At 37.7% G+C, this 21,105-nt stretch overlaps 1 protein-coding gene and 1 long non-coding RNA gene across 2 annotated transcripts; one reads left to right on the top strand and one right to left on the bottom strand.

Moving 5' to 3' along the window:
* The first annotated feature begins 664 nt into the window (after nucleotides 1–664).
* Nucleotides 665–3,738, top strand: LOC123870070. Its single transcript, XR_006796997.1, has 3 exons — nucleotides 665–676; nucleotides 1,816–1,820; nucleotides 3,591–3,738. It is a non-coding gene; the product is annotated as an uncharacterized LOC123870070 (long non-coding RNA).
* A 2,556-nt stretch (nucleotides 3,739–6,294) lies between these two features.
* Nucleotides 6,295–7,571, bottom strand: LOC123870069. Its single transcript, XM_045913237.1, has one exon. The coding sequence runs from the start codon at nucleotides 7,505–7,507 to the stop codon at nucleotides 6,725–6,727; it is 783 nt and encodes a 260-aa protein (XP_045769193.1). The 5' UTR covers nucleotides 7,508–7,571; the 3' UTR covers nucleotides 6,295–6,724.
* Nucleotides 7,572–21,105: the final 13,534 nt, after the last annotated feature.

Genomic DNA, 21,105 nt, shown 5'->3' with positions numbered 1-21,105 from the left:
TGTCTGTCTGTCGGTGTGCGAGTATGACTCGCAGTTGACCGGTTTTTTTTCTGTGGGAAATAATTAACTTCAATTTTTTTTCTTAATATTGTGAACTTAGAAGAAGCTTTCAAGTTTTGTTAGTAATTTCAAGTCCGCAATTTTGGAATGATTTATTCTCGTCTTATTAAAATTTATGACTAGTTGTCGTACCCATACTGGAGAGATAAATTATATCTGGTTTAATTTTAGGTCGTGAACAACAATAACAAAAAATAGATAAATAAATTGATTGTGAATTTATCACAATCTATTGGGGTAGGTATACCTCTTAAATTATTAAGGTAATCATTTTATTTAAAATTGACTTCTCTAATTCAACAAAAACTGTGTGTGTACATTTACTTAATTTCAACAATGACTATTATATTTTTAACCACCTTCTTAATAATTGAATTTAAACAATACCGGAAGGAGCTGTAGGAAAGTTTCAGTCGTTAAAAAAGTCGTAATATTGTTGGTGTGGAACTAATAATGGTTTTAAAAGGCTGCCTCAGCTGAAACTCGCGAAGCGTGAAAGAGGCGGCCATTCTGCGGTTGGATAATTTACAGGACACTTTTTTCTAAATACAGACCCTTTTGCACGACTTTGATCACGGCCCAATTTTTTGTCAGTATTTTCGAGTACCTATATCTAGTCTCTTGCCTTTGCTATCTTGTATAATTTATTCATTTTATTACAAACAATTTAAACTCATAGAGAGATAGAAAATACGTTGAATCGACGATAACGATTTCAAGTCAAGGCTTTTTTTTGACGTGACAACGTCTTATAATTCGATAGAGCCGGCTGCACGCACGAAAAAACATGACTCATGCGGCGTTACCTCGCTCTGAGGCGTTCCATGTAAGGCTTGAAGTGCAAGCGAGAGCGCGGAACGAGCGACAAAGAAGCACAATCGGCCTTTGTTGTCACGTTCAACTATCGTCAGTAAACCGACTTTACAGACAACCAATTTTTTTTAGTTAAAAAGCAACGCTGCGTGCAGGTTAAGGAGGAGAATAAAGTTAGCTGAGGGAGGCCTCAGCTAACTTTATTCTCCCATCAGGCATAGCATGCTAACGTTTTTACTAACGTACTTACATAATTAATATATAATTAAAGCAGCATTAATTATTATTAAAGTTGGTAGGTGTCAAGCACTATACTAATTATGTAACAATTTCATACACAATCAATTTCGACGGGATCGTAGCCAATACGAATAACATAACATACATGAAGCTGATTCATAATTTCGGATTCCCGGATTTTGAAATCACCACCATAATGATTGGGACAACACACAATCATCATTAACTATGTTATGTATGAGTACAATCGATTTAGCGATCGTATCATTATCGGAAGGATTTGTGCACTTTACGCAATATTTGCATCATGATTCTTATGATTGAGGTTTTCGATACAATGATACTCGCTACATGACAACAACTCTAGTTGGTTTAAAATAAAACTTTCGGTTCTAAATACTAGCGCAATATTAATGCTTTTTATGGTTCAAGATCCCAGAGTCCCCAAACGTTACTTATTTTCTGAATAAATAAAATAACAAAATTTGTGTGGCACAGTAGTAGGTATGTATATTTCACGTATGCATATCTGTTAGCTTAGGCCGATTGTCAATCATAGCTTTCAGCCACTAAAAGTATGTAAAAATAACTCAAATTCGAAGAAATTGAAAAAAGAAACGAAAATTACCAACTCACGGCTGTTTTTTTGTTCCTTTTAGAGAGTATTCTCTCTAAAATCTATACTAATAAATAAAATTGGAGTGTCTGTCTGTAATTTCGAAATAACTACCTCATATTAAGCTCATATGGTTATTTGAACGATACCAACACTGAATCACATGTTTTTAAAATTTTTGTCTGTCTGTCTGTCTGTCTGTCTGTCTGTTTGAAAAGGCTAATCTTCGGAACGGCTGGACCGATTTTGACGGGGTTTTCACAGACAAGTAGAGAATTGACCAGGGAGTAACATAGGCTACTTTTTTAACCGACTTTCAAAAAGGGAGTTGTGTTTTTCTACCTATGTACACCGAAATCTCCGAGATTTCTGAACCGATTTGCGTCATTTCTTTTTTAATCGATTGAGGAGCTTCGCGACATTGTTTCATAAAAAATTTGGAGTCCAACTCCTCAATCCTGATGCTGCAGGGGATCTGACCAATCCACGCGGGCGAAGCTGCGGGCATCAGCTAGTAATCAATATGAACAATACTGCCAGACACTTTGAAACTCGTAAAAATATCATACTTAATCTTACTTATAGTTGTACTTATATAATATGATGCTCAGAGAATTATTTCAATACTTCTTGTAAGCATCCAGACCAATATTGTGGGCGCCAAAAATCCCCTAGACACAATTAAAATATTACTGTAAGTACCCTAGGTATGTGGGAACGCATTGTATACGCTGCGTATCTAGAACCAGATTTAATAAAGTAAGATGCAAGCAGCTTTACTAAAGCTATTAATAAACACGTAAATTGTACTTGACATATTTCCAATCAGGCTATGTTCAAAACTACAATGCCTTTAATAACTACAATGATGTTCAATCTGTGCATATATTGTGTGGCATCAGCTCAAAATAATTATCAACTTGTTAAAGTTCACTCGCAGGGTACACTTTATAGGAAAATTAATATCACCGAAATGCAATTAGTTTAACAATATATCTCTACCTATCGAAGTAATTGGTTCACACCTAACAACAAGCTTATATTAATCTGCATTTAATTGATATTATGTTACTGTAGAAGCCATATCTTGGATAGAATCAGGCGTTACTTTGCGGAAGTTCATGTTTAGCAAGAAACAGTTAAAAATTATTTTGCTATAATCCGCCAACAGGATAAATCTGTATGGTCAAACATGCAGTTACAAGCTAAGCACCGCTTACCTCCCCAACCAAGCAATAAAGCCAAGTTCCCAAGCAAGCACTGCCACCACCATTCACATGCAACACCACACAAGACTTTTCCACTACTCTCGACGCACGTTATTGTCACAGTGACAATACAGCATTGTAAAGTCGAAATCTCCTGAGGATGCTCCGGTGTCGGGGCGAAACGTGCGTCGAGAGTAGTGGAAAAGTCTTGTGTGGTGTTGCATGTGAATGGTGGTGGCAGTGCTTGCTTGGGAACTTGGCTTTATTGCTTGGTTGGGGAGGTAAGCGGTGCTTAGCTTGTAACTGCATGTTTGACCATACAGATTTATCCTGTTGGCGGATTATAGCAAAATAATTTTTAACTGTTTCTTGCGAAGCCATATCTACTAAGGTAGGGCTTCTCTTTGAATTTACCGCAGTCGGGTAAAAAATGAATCCCTATTTCCCTTGGTCACGCCATAACTTGAGAACGAGTGGACAATTGGAGTGGCAAGTTGGATAATTCTTTTTTAGTTGTGTTTATAATTGTAGGATAGTGTTCATATAAAAAGTTTTTTTTTTGAAAATCCACGGGTAAAGACGAAGTCGTGGGCAACAGCTAGTAAGTGATAAATAGATAAAAAATCTTAGGATTTCGTACTTTACAGGCACAGATATCTATACTACTATTATAAAGAGGTAAAGTTTGTAAGTTTGTTTGTAGGAAGTAATCTCTGGAACTACTGAACCGAATTTAACAATTCTTTTACCAGTACAAAGCTACAGTATTCCTGAGCGACGTATTAGGCTATATTTTATTTTTAAATAAAATTAGAGATCCCTACAAAAATTGTAGTAAGCTGCCCGTGCGAGGCCGGGGTGGAAAAATAGTGTTGGTTGGAATCAAGAATTTATAGTTTAGAATAAAATGGAAAAGTCTATATCTGCAAATAAATCCGCTTAATAGAACCGTAACTGTTACGCAATACGACTGCGTCAGTTAGAGACTAGAGTAGATAATCCATCAAACCACCTTTAATCCATCTAACGCAACATGACGTTTCCCATGGTCCTTTAGACAGGATACAATATCACAAACCCACACAAAAGTATGATTGAAAATAACAAAAAAGTTATCCCATGCTTTTATTGCCTGAGCGAAGCGAGCACTCCGAGTCTTACCAATAATCTACCTAGGTTTATGGGATATGTTTACAAAGAGTTTTGTTAGCATGCAGAAACCATTTTCTAAAAATAATCTAGTTTTGACGACCAAAGTCACTATTTTTAGACATATTTTACTGAATAATTTGTTTTAGTAACAACTTTGTTTAGAAGCAGTAACATTGTTAATTTCAGTCCTATCCTATACTAACCAACATAATAAATACTAACGTCAATCTAACGTCTAATATTACTTATAACAGTAAGAAAAGAAGTAGAAAAGTTTTTTACTGAACCACTGGTTACGAGTGGGTCGACTATTTCTAGTAGCCATTTCCGTTCCGTTGACAGGTTGCAGCCGTTACATTTTTAGGGTTCCGTAACTCAAAAGAAAAAAGGAACCCTCATAGGATCATTTCTTTATTCTGTCTATCTGTCTGTCTTTCAAAATCTATAGGGTACTTCCCGTTGACCTACAATGATGAAATTATCAAGTCTTACAGCACACGTAAAGGGAAAAATACGAAAACCGTGAATTTTTGGTTCCATAACAAAAAAATAAAGATTTATGTTTCCGAAATGATTAGTTTACTAAATCACATCAAGGTGCTGAACAGCATTAAGTTGCAAATTTTTATCATACTGGTTTGAGATTTCTTGTATAAATAGTGCGGAACTCTTCATTCGCAAGTCCGACTCGCATTTGACTGGATTTTCAACCTAGTGCAGACCACTTACTCGTAAAGTAGGTACTCTTCGTCGGCCAATCTCTTCGTGCTTCTACAAGAGTCATATTCTTGGAGTACGAAATACCGCGATATTTTATATTGCCAGGTGATACTCGTAAGTATGAGTTCTCAAGCGCAAATGGAAATGCGTTTACAAATACATTCACGGTGGAATTTCTCTAAGGGCTCTCATGTAAAAAATGGGCAATAATAATAATTTCGTGAAACTATTATATCGGTGGATTTATTAATCTTGTCAGGTAACTGTCTAACAATTCAGGTTAAAAAAGGAGCGTGTCTTTTGGATACAATCACTTTAGTTTGTTACAATACTTTAATGGGTCCCCTGAATAAAATTTTTAGTCCCAGTGTTTCCTGCTGACAAGCAACTTAGTCTTAAGCAAGCGGGGTGATTATTTCAGTCTCTAAGGAGTCGTATAGGAAGGACTTTGGGTTTAGGTAATTCCAATGAGTTTTTTAAATTCAAACACGTAAAAAAAAGCTGGCTAATCTATCAACGCACATCTCAGACTACTAGAATTTGGCATGCTGATAGCTATTAAGTATGACGAAGACGTCCGCTGAGAAAGGGTTGTTGAAATTTCAAAACCTAAAAGGGTTGGAAATTAGTGTTGTCAACGCGGACGAAGTCGTGGGCATAATAATAGTCCTATGGGCCTGTATGACAGGCTTTGTGTAATCGTCTTTGCCTGGCTTCCGCAGGACTACTATCGTTGATTCTTTCCACAATACCGGAAATTCCGAGCAAGTCATGGCTGCATGTTGTGATGTCTACTATGCTCTTATAAATAACCCCGTTTCTGATGGTGAAGAAGGTCGGGTCAGTTCCCTCGTTCAGTATGTGCATTTCCATCTTCTCGATAGTGCCCATTAACGCTTCACCCCTATGGTCCTCAGAGTCACTACCCCACCATGTGCTCCAAGCATTAGCGTCACCTCCGATGATGAAGTATTTTGTCTTGAGCTTATCTTTAATGCTTTTCACTTGAGTGAGGTAGGGTTCTATGGGCAAGCTGTCTTCAAAGTATATGGAAACGACGCACACCGCCCAGGACCGCGTCTTCAGGACTGCTACAGCAACATTCTCCGTCGTTAGTGTTGGGTGTTCAATCACCTCAAGACCGTTATCGAACACTATAATTGCTGACTTGACTGGCTTACTCCTGTTACTCACTTTCTGAACAGCACGATAACCGCTCGCCTGAGCGAGCTCCCCGTCCCCTCTGACAGATGGCTCCTGCACCATGGCGAAGACGATACTCCTTTTTTGGGATTCCCATAGCAGTTCTTTCGTAGCCAGCTTTGCACGTTGTAAGTTAGCCTGAATGGCGCGGTACGTATGCTCTGCTGCAGCTGCGCATCGTGTGTCCTGTGTTCCGCCCGGTGCAACCTTAGCAATAGGCCACCCTCACCCTTGCCAGAACGTCCCATTTCTTCCTTATCGGACAGCTTTCATCAATTGCACTCTGGCAATTGCAACAAGTAGGCTTGTCTCCGGCCTTCCACAGTTCGCATTCGCTGCGCAGGTGTGGCCCCGCGCAGTGACTGCAGGTGTTCACGGACTCCTTACAGTTCTTCCATCCGTGACCGTACCCGAGACACATGAAGCACTGCGTCAGTGGAGACTGGTCTTTAACGACCACTCGCTGAAGGTCGATGTGCACCTTCCCGGTTGTCGTAAGCCGCTGCCAAACCGCCGGTGACACCTGCAGGACAACGTGGTTTTCGAGCGAATTTCTTGCCCTTTTTCGGTACCTCACGCTCGCCCTGTATTCGCTCTCAGGTATTGTCCCCAGCACGTTTCCGTTTTGCCGCTTGAGGGCACCCAAAATGTCTTCGTCGGTATTAATGCTAAGGACGTTTAGCAGTATAACTAGCGGATCCCTATTTTCTACCTACTGCGTCAGGAGTGTTGGGCTGCCGGCCTTCAGTTTCTCTACTACTCTGGTGAGCTCCTCTCGTGACTGGTAGCCCAGCACTACCTTTTGATCTCTAGCTTTCCTCAATCTGTCCACTCGCACGCCGGATGTCTTCGCGCTCACTGCAGTTCTTATTTTGTCGATTATGTCCTCGCTTGTGTCATGGGAGTCGACCGAAGACACGACCATCGAGTGGACAGGTTGGGGCAGCTGGGAAGCGGCTCCAGCGGGCCTTGTAGTCGCCGCCATCGCCGCATACGTAATGCGGTCATGTACGTCAGTGACTATGTTCATCTTTTCTATATTATTATCAATTTTCTGTACCTGTTCTTTGACGGCCCCGATGTCGGCCCTGGCTGCAACCACCAATTGCCGATGCTGCTGTAGCTCTTCCAAGACCTCCCTCGCAAAGTCAGCCGCCGTTGCTGTAACGGTCTGGGTGGCGGGAGGCGGTGTCCCTCCGTTGAGCCGCAACACGATCGTGTAGAGGCTCGAGATGCACTCGATGACCGTCTCCTTTATTGTTGACTTTATGTTCCCAGACTGCTCCAGCTGAAGTTTGGCCTCCTGGAAGAGCCGGTTCGCAGTGGTTGCCAGCTCTCCGAAGGGGCCCTCCGCGGCCGACTTCGCCAGGAAGGGCATTTCAGTAGACGGGGGCTTAATTGGGGGTTTCTTTTTAGACTCTGGGTCCATGTGCTTTACAGAGGTGCTCCCTGTATTAGGAGGTTTGCTTGTTGCACTCAATTGTGTTGGTGCCATTAGAGAGATTTATTTTAGACCTAATTAGAAGAAATTGGAGGTGTAAGGGGCCTCCAATTGTCAAAAACCTACTACTAACTAACTAACTAGCAGTGTACAGTCTGCTCAGTCCAAATACACTTAAAATTAATAAGAAAGTTTAGTGTTCACCGTTTTCAGGTTACTGCACGCCTAAATTAAATACCACGTGGCAACACCAAATTTAAAAAAAAATCGTAACAAATAAACTACTCGGTCAAAAATTATGAAATTTAGAATGAAGTTAGAACCAATTTAATTCTACAGACCTGAATAAAAATAATGGGGGGTTGTCGATTTAAATTTTTTGATATGAAATTTTGAAATTTTGAAAATGCTGTAACTCTGCAAGTCCCAGTCCAATCTTCAGTATCGAAACGTCTCAGTGTGTGGCTTGATCTTTTCTATCGATTGGGGCCGCTACCAGCGCCCCCTGGTGTCCGGAAGACGGAGCACGTGGCCACGTGGTTTGTGGTTTTTCGCTATTTTCTCCGCGCTCATGCGCGGAAAAAATCAGAATGTAGTGTTAACTTGCGGAGCTCGGTGAGGCACGTCGGTAGAATTGGTGAAAGTTGTGGGTTACAGATCTTGTTTAGGCAGCGCACGCCGCCAAAGTTCGAAAATCTCCAAACTTTGGGGTTTTTTGGTCGCTGCCCGTCCAATTTTATACCAATTTGAATGCACTTTTCACCAAATTATAGTCCTTGACGAGATGCAACTTTTCACGTAATGCACTTCCAATTCTGATGTGAAAAACCCACTTTTTCGATTTTTAGAAGATTTAAATTACGCGGAGCGGGCGTAAGAACACTTTGAAAGCGCGCGCTTCCGACTGTGGGCAACGGCGGCACTCTACACGGCATTGTATGTGTAATGTGAACGCTTAATCGCTTGGCGGGATGATTGCCGGTAACTAGTCACGGCCGAAGCCTCCACCAGACCAGAGCAAAGATAATTTAGAAAATATAAATTCCCAATTTGAACTTGCCGGGAATAGAACCCGGGACCTCTTGCTTGACCACAGCATTCACCACTGCACCGGGGAGATTGTCAAAAGCTATCGTCGTAAACTATACGCATTGGAATTACTTAATGTATTTTTAACCCCCGACCCAAAAAGAGGGGTGTTATATCTGTGTATCTGTGTATCTGTCTGTCTCCTAAACTAATGAACCGATTTTAATTTAATTTTTTTGTTTGAAAGGTGGCTTGATCGAGAGTGTTCTTAGCTATAATCCAAGAAAATCGGTTCAGCCGTTTGAAAGTTATCAGCTCATTTCTAGTTACTGTAACCTTCACTTGTCAGAGGTGTTATATATTTTTAATTTGTAAATCTAAAATTTAAAATCTTTATTTATCCGCTTACAACTTGAATCCTTTTTTAAAGAGTGGACAAATTAAAAGTGGTAGTAACAAAGGCAGTTAGCCGGTTTAATTAAATTTTTTTATTACACTGTATACACACTAAGCACTTACGGTTCAAAGAGGAAACTGAATTAATTTAGAACGAATTTTATTCATATTTATTATTACAGCAGACATAAAACAGTAAATATCACATTTATCTACATAAATTAGCCAGTAGAAGTATAAAATATGACAAACTATTCTTTACTTAAAATCAAAACAAAGGAAATATAACAATATCATATTCACAAACATCTTAGTTTAAGAATTGGTATCCATTACTCTCCGGTAGACCAACACTTATCCTATGTGTAAGATATCTGTATATTTAAGTAAAAGAAGGAACTGACTGACAGGTCCATCAACGTACGGCTAGGTCTAGGAGCTTGAGTGGGTTCTCTCTATCAGAAATTCCATCGCGCGAAGACGCAGTGGATCAGCTAGTCATTTTATTAACCCCCGACCCAAAAAGAGGGGTGTTATAAGTTTGACGTGTGTATCTGTGTATCTGTCTGTGGCATCGTAGCTCCTAAACTAATGAACCGATTTTAAATTAGTTTGTTTTGTTTGAAAGGTGGCTTGATCGCGAGTGTTCTTAGCTATAATTCAAGAAAATCGGTTCAGCCGCTTGAAAGTTATCAGCTCTTTTCTAGTTACTGTAACCTTGACTTGTCGGGGTTGTTATAAATTTTTAATTTACACTTGTATGTTATATGATACGACAAACAGAGGAGCCAACGTTGAGTCAAGTCGACAAATGCCATTCAATTATTTAAATCCCATTTCGTATTCCTATTCTTGCTCTCCCCATCAATTTTACTTAAGCCTGCATAATGTACCTACTTATTGAGATTTAAATAATATATTTGACTGAAACTCATTCACTATTAATCCTGTCTTTTGAAAAAATTATACTGGTGTTGACACTTGACTCTCACTATTGTGCCTGAACAAAGCATATTAGGTCGTGTCCATACAGACGGACCGCAAACATACTAAATAAATACACGAGTGCTGCGTAGTCAATCATCAGTTTGGATGCAGATAAATGCCAACTATGCAGGTCTGTATAGACTCTTTCGGAGCCTCCGAATCAGCACAGAAAATAACTGTCACTTTGTATGTCACACTTTTTTCCAGCGTAGGTACCTTCGTAGGTACTTGTATGCCCATTTCAGTGATATATGCGATAAAATTCGGTCAAGGCTTTTTTGTACATTTAATTTTTGCTAGAAAAATAGGATCAAGGGTAAACAATATCTGAAAGCCATTTTTTTTGTAAAACATTCCGTGAATTTCAAAGTTGCGCAACATTTTGCTTTCCAGTAAATTATGAGGCTAACCGTTGTATTTTATTTAGGAGTAAGGCTAAACTTTTTATTCGGGGCTTAGTAGATGTCTCATAAATTTGGATATAAATTGGGTCCAAAGTTCTTAGATTTAAGGCTTAATTAATAATTAATTAACAAGTCCATGATATTAAAAAACTTTTGATAAATCGCCAGAGTTAATCAATATGTATTATATTATGTGTGTGCTGTGTAGATATATTATTTTTGATGACCTTTGTTTATAAAGCAAAGCAATGCGATCAGATATCAGATTCAACGGTTTTACATGCTTAATTGAGATACGGGGGGATACCACCAACTAGCCATCTCCAGGCTGCAATTAAAAGTTTCTTGACAGAAATCTAAATATTATAAAAACTCCTGACTCACTTTCTGACTGACTAATCAACACCTAGCTAGAGATGGTCGTTTTTGTAAAAACGTTTTTGAACAACGATGCGAGTATACGATGCCGGCATCCGATGCCAATATATCGAAAAACGGATGCCCGCAACGAATCGAATAATACGATCTGTGCGAACGAGATAGTTGACCACGCAACGGAAAGCGGGCGGCGCATCGGCACTACTCGGCAGTCGGCACGCCTGACGCCACTGCTACATATATATTACATTACTAGATGCGACATCTTTAATGTGGAAAGACTAGGTTTACCTATCTACTCTATCCACCTCATACAACAGCATCTATTACGTAACTTTCATATAATTTTATGACAGATTATTTTTCAGTATGTAGGTACTGTGTATAGGTACCTAAGTAGATCACAAGGGCGATCGATGGGATAGGGAGTGTATAAAATATGACTGAAGTAAGTACTTATCTTTTTCTATCCTCAAGTTATTCTTGCAGGATGGATAAAATTTACCTATTTACTTATTTTTTTTAAACTCCACTCGCGCATTGATGTAGGTACTTACTATATTGCGCTCAAGACTCTTCTTGTGAACGCAACATCTATGGTGTAGAAAGAGCACCACTTGTTTAAGTTTGTAGTTTTGATTTTGTCATCTCATTACGCGTGAAGTTCAGATGAGAGTAACAGTTATTACACCTACGAGGAGGTTCGCAATTTTCTCTGCTATTTTGTTTCTTTTGTAATCGATCATGCCAAGACGGGAAGCAAACCCGTATTGGGACCATTTTGATAGAAAAGACGATATTATCGGGATTTGTAAATATTGTAGTCAGTGTATTAGTTATAAATCTACGACGGGTAACTTAAGGTCTCATTTAAAAAAAAAGCACCCACATATTCTGGCAAATGATATTTCCGTAAATCCATCAGTACCGCCTCCACAACAAATGCTACCTCAAGCTCCACAGCCACAGGAAACCGCTACAACAGAAGCAATAGCGGACTTCCCTACTACAACTTCAACGAATGCGACCGCAGAGCTGCCATCATCTTCAACTTCCGGTACACGCACTGTTCCTACTGTGGTTCTTGCTAGACAACGCCGACAAAGGACAATAAATTCCTATATACCTAAGCCCATAACACAAGAGATGAAAAAAAAAATTGACAGAGATTTGCTCGATCTGTTTATCGACGACATGCAGCCGTTTAGTATCGTGAATGATAAAGGATTCCAAAAGTTATTATCATGGATTCCTGGTTACATACCGCCATCCAGAAAGACGATATCGAACTCTTTAATACCGGCATTACATGAAAGAACATCTAATGAATGTCGAGAAATATTAAATACAGAAGCGGAAACTGTATGTATAACAACTGACTGTTGGACCTCTAATAATAATGATAGTTTCATTGCAGGAACTGCCCACTACATTTCGCCAAAGTTTAAATTTAAGTCCATCTTATTAGAATGTAAAGGATGTCCCGGCAGTCACACAAGTGAACTCCTTGCACAGCAAATTAAAGGCATTATACTAGAATGGAACCTACTAAACAAAGTAAATTTCGCAGTGTCTGATAATGCACACAATGTTTGCAATGCAATAACAACACAATTAAATTGGAAACATTATGGCTGTTTCGCACACTCTCTTAATTTGATCGTCAAAGAAGCCATCATACCAATCCAAGTCACGATCGAAAAAGTAAAAAAAATTGTCGCACATTTTAAACGTAGCACCCAAGCCACCGAGAAACTGATGAAGTACCAAAGCAACCACTTGGGAATGGAACAGCCAAAAAAACTGGTCATGGAAGTAGCCACAAGGTGGAACTCGACTTACCTCATGGTAAAAAGATTTATTGAGCTCAGTGAGGCAGTCAAAGCCACTACAGCAGTGATAAATAGAGAGTGGCCAATCGTGACGGAAGAAGAGTGGACAAACCTTGAGTTGTTGGTAAGTGTTTTAGCACCATTTGAAGAAATTACTTCCACTTTGAGTGGTCAGATCTATGTCACTGGGGGGCTAGCAATAGTTTTGAGTAATAGCCTTCAAGATATTTGCCAAGAAATGTTACAAAACAGACGCTATATAGACGCTGAGGTGATACAAAATGTTTTATTAAAATTGAAAAGAGGCCTCGATACGCGGTTCCAGAATATTGAACAGAGCAAGTCTCTAGCCTTGTGCACGCTGTTGGACCCTCGCTTTAAGTTAGAGATGTTTAAATCTGATACCAACAAAAATGCCATTAAAGAATATTGCCACGAGTTAATGGCAGGCATTTTGTCAAGACAGGTCCAAATCCCTACTACAATACAAGTAGCCCCTAATGCAACTGTTTCTGGATCGAGTGTATGGAATAAAGTAGACAGTCAGTTAAGCAAGACTAGAGTGCCAGGGACGCCATTATCCAAAGCAATCAGGGAGATGCGGTTGTACATGGAAGACGAAATTTTGCCCCGGCAAGCCGTTGACGGAAAGTGGAACGATCCCACCGAATGGTGGTTTCGTCATTCCAAAATATATCCAACGTTGGCAGAAATATACCGTTCCAGGTGCAATATTGTGATAACTTCTGTGCCATGCGAACGGATATTCTCCAAAGCCGGGTATATTTTGAATGAACGCAGAACTCGTCTCTCAAGTTCTAAATTAGAAAAATTGGTTTTTCTCAATATGAACTCCAATTTTGTTAAAAATAAAGACTAATATTAACTACCTTTTGTTTCTTTTTTAACCTTCACACTTTTATCCCAAATAAATATTATAATTATTGCGAAAGTGAGTTTGTTTGTTACGATTTCACGGTCAAATCACTGCATTACGCACAGCTTAGGATACATTGTAAATAATGAAATTTGGTACGATCATAGAAGCGTGTAGAAGGACATTGGCAATATTTAGTTTAGGCGTCTCGTAGCTGTTAAAGATATTTAAGAGTAGAAGTAGTTTCGTTTAGTTAAGTTTAGGCAAAAAATGTTATCATTACTGCATCGTTACTAACGATTCGTTACCGAGTACCTATCTTTGGCAGACTTCATCCGGCACCTAATTTTGGCAAATTCCATAGTCGAATCGATGCTAAAAAAAACGATGCCGGCATCGGATGCGGCTTACTTAATAACGATCCGCATCGATGACAAAATTCAACGAAAACGCCCATCTCTACACCTAGCCCAAGATAAGAAAAGAAGAGAACAGAAAACAAAATATTTAGTGAATAAAACCCGTAGTACGGGCGAAACCAATTTATTGGTAAAATACAATTTAATATACACTTCTGTACACACCTGTCTAATAACTTGATGTAACGTAAAGCAGCGCCATCTAGTTTGTAAGAAAGTATTTTTTTTTACAATACTTTAGTGTTCACGTTTAAATGACCAAACGTGAACACTAAAGTATTGTTTTTTTTTACAATACTTTAGTGTTCACGTTTGGACATTTAGCGTTTCGTTCACATTCGGATACGATGCCGACTAGAAACTACTAATTAGGGGTATGGGTTTATTAAAACAGCCATTTTCCTCCCACTTACCACAAAGTGAACGCAGTCTGTTTTGTCATCGAATAAAAATTCAAAAATCATTTTTTTAATATACTGGATATGAAATTGCTGGGTAGGATGTGCCAATATTATTTAAATTTACTTTTAATACCCATATTTCATTACCTTCGGGGGAAACCATCTGCTGAACGAACCCCAGCTTTGATGTGAATCTTTAATCAACTGCCAGCAATTTTAATAAAAGGCTTCACGGGTACCAGCGTCCATTGAACTATCGATTTAATATTGTTAATAAAATATTGTAGTTATCTAAGGAAAATTTCAATAAACTTATCGTGCTTCGATTCACGATTAGAATTTCTTGGAAATTAATAATTGTGTGTTTGTATTATATAAATTGCTAGAGCATTTGTTTTACTAATTTATTTATTTATATTTGACGAGTTTGTTTATTCTCATAAAAAGTTAAGTTTGAAAAAGCTTTCCATAATCTACGCACTACAGACACAGACGTAGATTCACATTTATATCGCTGTCTACAGATAATTGTAAACCATATTTTGAGAAACACAAGTTATTGACATATCTAATTAGCTATGTACATTTACGAGAGTATAACAATAAAGATTAAAGATAGCCTTATCTAATTACTACTATACAATCATGCCCGAGATGAATGGTGCCAAGAATACTTATGAGATGAAAAAATTAAACTTAACTTATATCTGTTTGAGCATTGCAATCAGCGACATAATAATTCTACATACATCAATGATTGCTAAAGTAAAAGACATATATAACAAGTGTAAATTAAAAATTTATTACACCCCCGACAAGTGAAGGTTACATTAACTAGAAAAGAGCTGATAACTTTCAAACGGCTGAACTGATTTTCTTGGATTATAGCTAAGAACACTCTCGATCATGCCATCTTTTAAACAAAAAGAACTAAATTAAAATCGGTTCATTAGTTTAGGAGCTACGATGCCACAGACAGATAGGTACACAGATACACACGTCAACCTTATAACCCCCCTCTTTTTGGGTCGGGGGAAGAACATCTTCTGCACAGGACCAACTTTATAATCATTTACCTAGTATTAATATTGAAGCAAATATTTTCAAAGGTCACAGTAGTTTTCGTCGTGAAGCACGATTTTAAAAAGCATTAAAATAAGAGCACGACCGTACAATTTATCTGTTATTAATGAGAGAGTTCGGACATTATCTTGACATGATGTTCCGCTTTGGGTTGGTAAGTTAGTGCGAAAATATTACACTGAAATTTAAGCTTTCCCTAGTGGAAAATAACTTCAAAATGTTATACAGTACTTAGTTATGTTTTTGTTTCTATTTTTTGAGTCTATACAGACTCTGAGATATTTAAGTATCTATATTAGGATATTAAAAAAGACTTGCCTTGACTGACTGATCATCAACGCACAACCAAACTGCTGGGAAAGAAGTTTGAAATTTTTGTATGTACTTTTCTTTTATGAAGTATGTTCTCTTTCTCATAAAAATTAGTATTAATTGAGTATTAATAACAATAAATAATAAAAAACCAAGATGGCTGCCATGCAAAAAAAAAGTAGGTAGGTAAATAGGGTTCATCTTTTACGATGGTACGGAATCCTTCCTGTGCGAGTCCGATTAGAACTTGATCGGTTTTTCAAATTATATCCATAAAAATTGGTATCTGGTGGCCTTTCGGTTAAAAATACATGTTTCAGGATTTTTTGACACTGGATTTTGGGAACAAGTCAGCTACTTCTGTATAATTTTAGACCACATGTAAACTGCAAAATAGCTGCAAAATTCCGGTTTATTGCGCAAAGTCACTAATTGCCATTAATAAACGTATTGTGTGTTTTCGGCCCTAAGTAATTGTGGGAATTAAAAAGGATCGTCTTCGCTCCTAACTTCAATTTAGTCTTGATGATTGAATTACTGCCAAGCGGTCGACGGTTAACTCAATTTTGACCCCGGGAAGTTTTATTATATAACTCTGATAAATAATTGCTAGGAATATTCATTTTCCGACTTCGTTTACAAAGTTTAACTTCTGTTTTAATTCGAGTAATGTGATAGGTATTAAGTTTCGCGAATAAGATTTCAGAACCTTTCCGCGCTGAAATTCAAAACATCTCTACGTAACTCTATTTAATCCTTTTTAACTAAAGTTGTATTCAAGCAAGGTTGAGTGGAAGAGAAAGCTTAGCGAGGTGAAAGACGAACCTAATATTCGTCTTTTGTACTATTTTTGACAAGAAAACATATTATTAATATGAAAAAATATCGTGATAATTTTTCATATTATGTATTATGATATGTTACATATTTGTATGAGATCTCGGTGCCTCCAATATGCGTTCAGGGTGGCCACCGAGGGATTTAGTAGGTAAAAATTCTATGTAATCCGATGTTTTTTTTTTCAGGACGTCAAGTACAGTAAGTAAAACACACGACGCGCGACGGCAAGCGCAGCATGATGATATAAATGCTCGGAATGTGACATTGAATGCTCGCGTACACGTGCGCGATCTGGTATATCGGCGGTATCAGATTCTTAGTTAAAAGTTGATTGAAATTTGTAGGAATTGCTTAAAGATTGCTAATTGAATTATTGAAGTTCATTTAAACTGATATTTGACTAAATCGATGTATCGTCGAAGCACCGTCTTAAATAATTCCTTTTTTGATATTTAGATTACAGTTTCCAAGTATTCCAAGTTATTCAAGTTTCAGTATTTCCAAGAATTAAAGATCATTAAATACTTGCAGTCGTCCTATTTGAAATACGTACATGCGAAGAACAGAATTGCGAAAGCAATCTAAAATGTAAACTGTAAAAAACTTGCTGAGTGCAGTGATACTAAAATTTATTTATTAATTGCTTAATGTAAGTTAGTCTTGAGAGAACATAATACTATCAGTTTGATATGAATTCAGTATACGTGGCTAATATAGTACCTATATAATATTTTATACTTAATATTAATTTACTTTAGATAAAGATCTGGGACGCCAAAGCTCAGCTCGTAAAAAGTGCATACGTTAATAAAATGGCTGCTTCTGGAACGATGTTAATATTATATACAATACTTAGTATTCTTCTTCTTCGTCGTATCACTCTTGGCAGAGCAGTCGTGGTCATCACGAAGCAACGTCTTTGAGGGCAGATGTTATACGCCTCACGAGCATTCGCCACTTTTCCCTGCTGGCTGACAGCCTGGTACACTCGTGCAAGGGACCGCCCACAGCAGATTTAATTTGGTCGGTCCATCGCATGGACTATTATATTATGTCTAGTATGAATTACGTCACACTGCAAAGCATCAGCGTTGGCCACGCACCGTCGCGCATGGTATGTGTTTCACGCTTTGATTGACTAGCCAGGTTATTAGGGCGCTATTCGGCATACTCCACATAATTCAAATGTGTTCGGACCGGCTTATTAAGGAATAGCTGACATTGCTTATGATAGTGATCCATGCGAACATTCTTATGAGATTTTTGCTAGATTTTGATATTCTCCTCGTGTAGTCTAGTGTCGATCCTCCTAACCCTCTTTAGAATTCAGGATGAATATTGTAACCTAAGCTAGATTGGATGGATAGAATATGTAAGTAGTAAGTAGGTAGGTACATAGTTTATACCTAGAACCTGAAATGTTAGCGTTTTGAGATATGAACATATTTTTTAAGTTGTGAATAAGTAGCAGTGAGAAATAGTTGCTTGGCTTAGGTGTTTTTGTTACTGATTTAATTATTTTACTAACTAATATTATTATTTTCCCTTATTCAGCAAAGCAAAAGTACCACTGTATTGGGCACCATGCTCGTTAATGACCACTTAGACAGTTCACAGTATCACCAGAGTAAGGGCATACATACGTAGTTAAGGGTCTATATTGAAGGGTCGTCTTGGTCATCATTTACTTACCTACTACGAGATCGTGAGAAGTAGAGAGTTGGACTACTGTGTCTCTCTTTATACTATGACAGTATATTATTATATCCTTTGTAAATATTGATTTTTAATAAAAAAATTATAAAGTTTTGAATACGTAAATTTTGTTCTGTGTATTTATAAAGTATTTGTAAATTACAAATCTAAATAAAGAGTATTGTAAATAAAATTTTCGACGAAATTAACTGTTTATTAATTTAAATTGAACTGAAACAATATGTTTACGCGTCTAGATTAGCACACCAGTCACTTATTCCCAACAGGCGTAATGTGAAATCGTGTATAGAGCTGTGAATACTACGTCATGCTGTAATGGTTCGTCTAGTAGGTATTGCAATCTAAGCGATTTCACTGTACCTACGCAATAAACGCATTGAAAAACACAAACTAATCGTTAAACAATTTAAAATTTTCCACGTTAGATCGTAGCTGCTAAAAGGAATTTATCGTAATAAATCACACCGAATATTTGATTTAAAATTGTCTCTTTGTGACATAATATTGTTTATAATAATATAATCTCCCAGCTAGTTTTTAGAGTATCGTTCATAACCGATTGAACTCAGCAATAAATTATACAAATACTTAAAGATTAAAAATACTCAAGAATTTATCATACATTCTAAATAATATGTGTACTTTTATTTCTTAAATGAAACACAGGATACCTACGTCCAGATTCTTTAAATTATCTACCTTAATCATGAAACGTTAGGTAACAATGCTATTTTCTACAACATAAAAGTTAAAACTTTAAAGTGAGTGAGTAAGTGAGTGAGAGAACCTTTTAGCATGTTAAAAATATTTTTTTCTATATATTTTCTTCTTTGACTTGACGCTGTTCACCTAAGTGGGGTCCGCCTCCCGACACTTTCCATTTCGCCAATTCTTCGGTCCTAAAAATCCGATAATAATTTGAGTCTAATTTGCTCCCTTTGTGTTCTAGTTGTACCTAGTTTATAACACCCTCGACAAGTGAAGGTTACAGTAATAACTAGAAAAGAGCTGAAACTCTGAACTTTCAAACTGCTGCTGAACCGATTTTCTTGGGTTACAGCTAAAAACACTCTCGATCAAGCCACCTTTCAAACAAAAATAAACTAAATTAAAATCGGTTCATTAGTTTAGGAGCTACGATGCCACAGACAGATACACAGATACACACGTCAAACTTATAACACCCCTCTTTTTGGGTCGGGGTTTAAAAAGACGGCAATTGTTGCGGCATTTTTTCAAATCTTAGAAAATATAAAGTTAGATATACCTAATACAAACTTTAATACAAAATTTCAAATGAAACTGAAACTTTCACAAACATCAAACAGAATCGATTCGATTGCACAAGCACACAAAACTTCGCGCGTCGACCGTGAATGTAATTCACAAAGCCAGAACTGTTCATCCTTAATCCTAGTAAACCCACATGCCACGGTTCCCACGGTCGAACATTGACCTGCACAAAACATTTTCGCATTTCCTTCCATTACTTTGAGATAGAGTTTTAGCCCAGCCATTAGTGGCGGTTACTGTTTTTACTAAAAAAAAAATACAACAAGAAATACGAAAACACTCATTTATTTTTACTATTGTTCGAGCTTCTTCCTGACTGAATTCTTTCGCTCAATCAACATCTAATTACTACCTAATAATATGTGTGCCCATTTTATTTTATTTTGTAACTAGCTTTTATCCGGGAGCTCCTTCTTTTGTCTTAAGGTTGTTTTGAAAACCCCAGAGGAGCCCTTATTTCCTGGGGATAAAAACTCCTTGTACAGTCCTCTATCTGCTCGCAACAGTTCCGTTAAAACCCGTTAAGCATTTCCAGATAAATTACCGTTGGTTTTGATTATTACGAAGTCAGGCATCTCAATATTTTGATTTGTATCATCATTATCATCATCATCATCATCGTCAACCAATAGACGTACCTACCTACATTCCTAGATAGGTATCTCCTGCGACTCGTTTGATGTCGTTAGTCCACCTTGGGGGTCTTCTAATGCTGCACTTTCCGGTGCGAGGTCGCCATTCTTTAGAGCCTTCTTTCTCTTTAGAGCCTCAATAGCTCAACCGGTAAAGGAGTGGACTGAAAACCGAAATGTCGACGGTTCAAACCCCGCCCGTTGCACTATTGTCGTACCTACTCTTAGCACAAGCCTGACGCTTAGTTGGAGAGGAAAGGGGAATATTAGTCATTTAACATGGCTAATATTCTTTATTAAAAAAAAAAAAAAATTCTACTACCTTGAGACCCCAACGCTTATCGATTATATGTATAGCGATTGATTAATAATGTATAAGAAATCCTAAGAATTTGTGGCTAAAAGTATTGGATTAGTTTTGGATTACGTAGGTACCAAATGAAAAAATACAGTTTCTTCCCAAACTCAATACCCGGTCGAAAAAGCAAATTCCTAGAGATACTTGTGAGGTATTTTTATTACAGTTGGTGACTTGAAAAACCGTCTCGCCATTATTATTCAACGAGGGTTTACTGTGAATATACGACTTTTGGATTGTCGAAGTATTTTACGATCCTTTTGTGTTTTCGCTAAATATTGTTTGACTTTTAGTGATTTTGTTTGAGTTCCTTCTTTATTAACTTAGGAGTATTAAGCTTAAATATACTTACTAATACTTAAGCTAGATGGTGATTTCATCAGCATCAGAGGAACCGAGAGTGTGTTGTTGATTTTATAGGTGTTTATACGTGTTTATCTGCCCTCGAATAATAATAATTATACCAAAATTCTGAGGGATATCCGCTAAAGAAGATGTTTCCATACGTGGAAGGATTAAACTGACCTAGGTAGTAAAAATAAAATAAATTAAAGATTTTAAAGGAACGATGATGGAAAAAGTCCAGCAAAATGTTCTCGAAGATGCGTGAAGTCTGCCAATCTCCACTTGGCCAGCGTGGAATACCTACTATGGCCTTAGATTTTCTCATTTTACGAGGAGTCAGGAAACCCATC

Source organism: Maniola jurtina, chromosome 12 (genome assembly GCF_905333055.1).
Source record: "Maniola jurtina chromosome 12, ilManJurt1.1, whole genome shotgun sequence".
In the NCBI taxonomy this organism is placed as follows: domain Eukaryota; kingdom Metazoa; phylum Arthropoda; class Insecta; order Lepidoptera; family Nymphalidae; genus Maniola; species Maniola jurtina.
Note: the sequence above shows the minus strand (reverse complement) of the source record. Positions and strands in the feature narration are given on the sequence as shown.

What these genes read in the sequence shown, in the direction of transcription:
- LOC123870069 (XM_045913237.1), bottom strand. Translation starts at nt 7,507, where the DNA reads ATGGCACCAACACAATTGAGTGCAACAAGCAAACCTCCTAATACAGGG.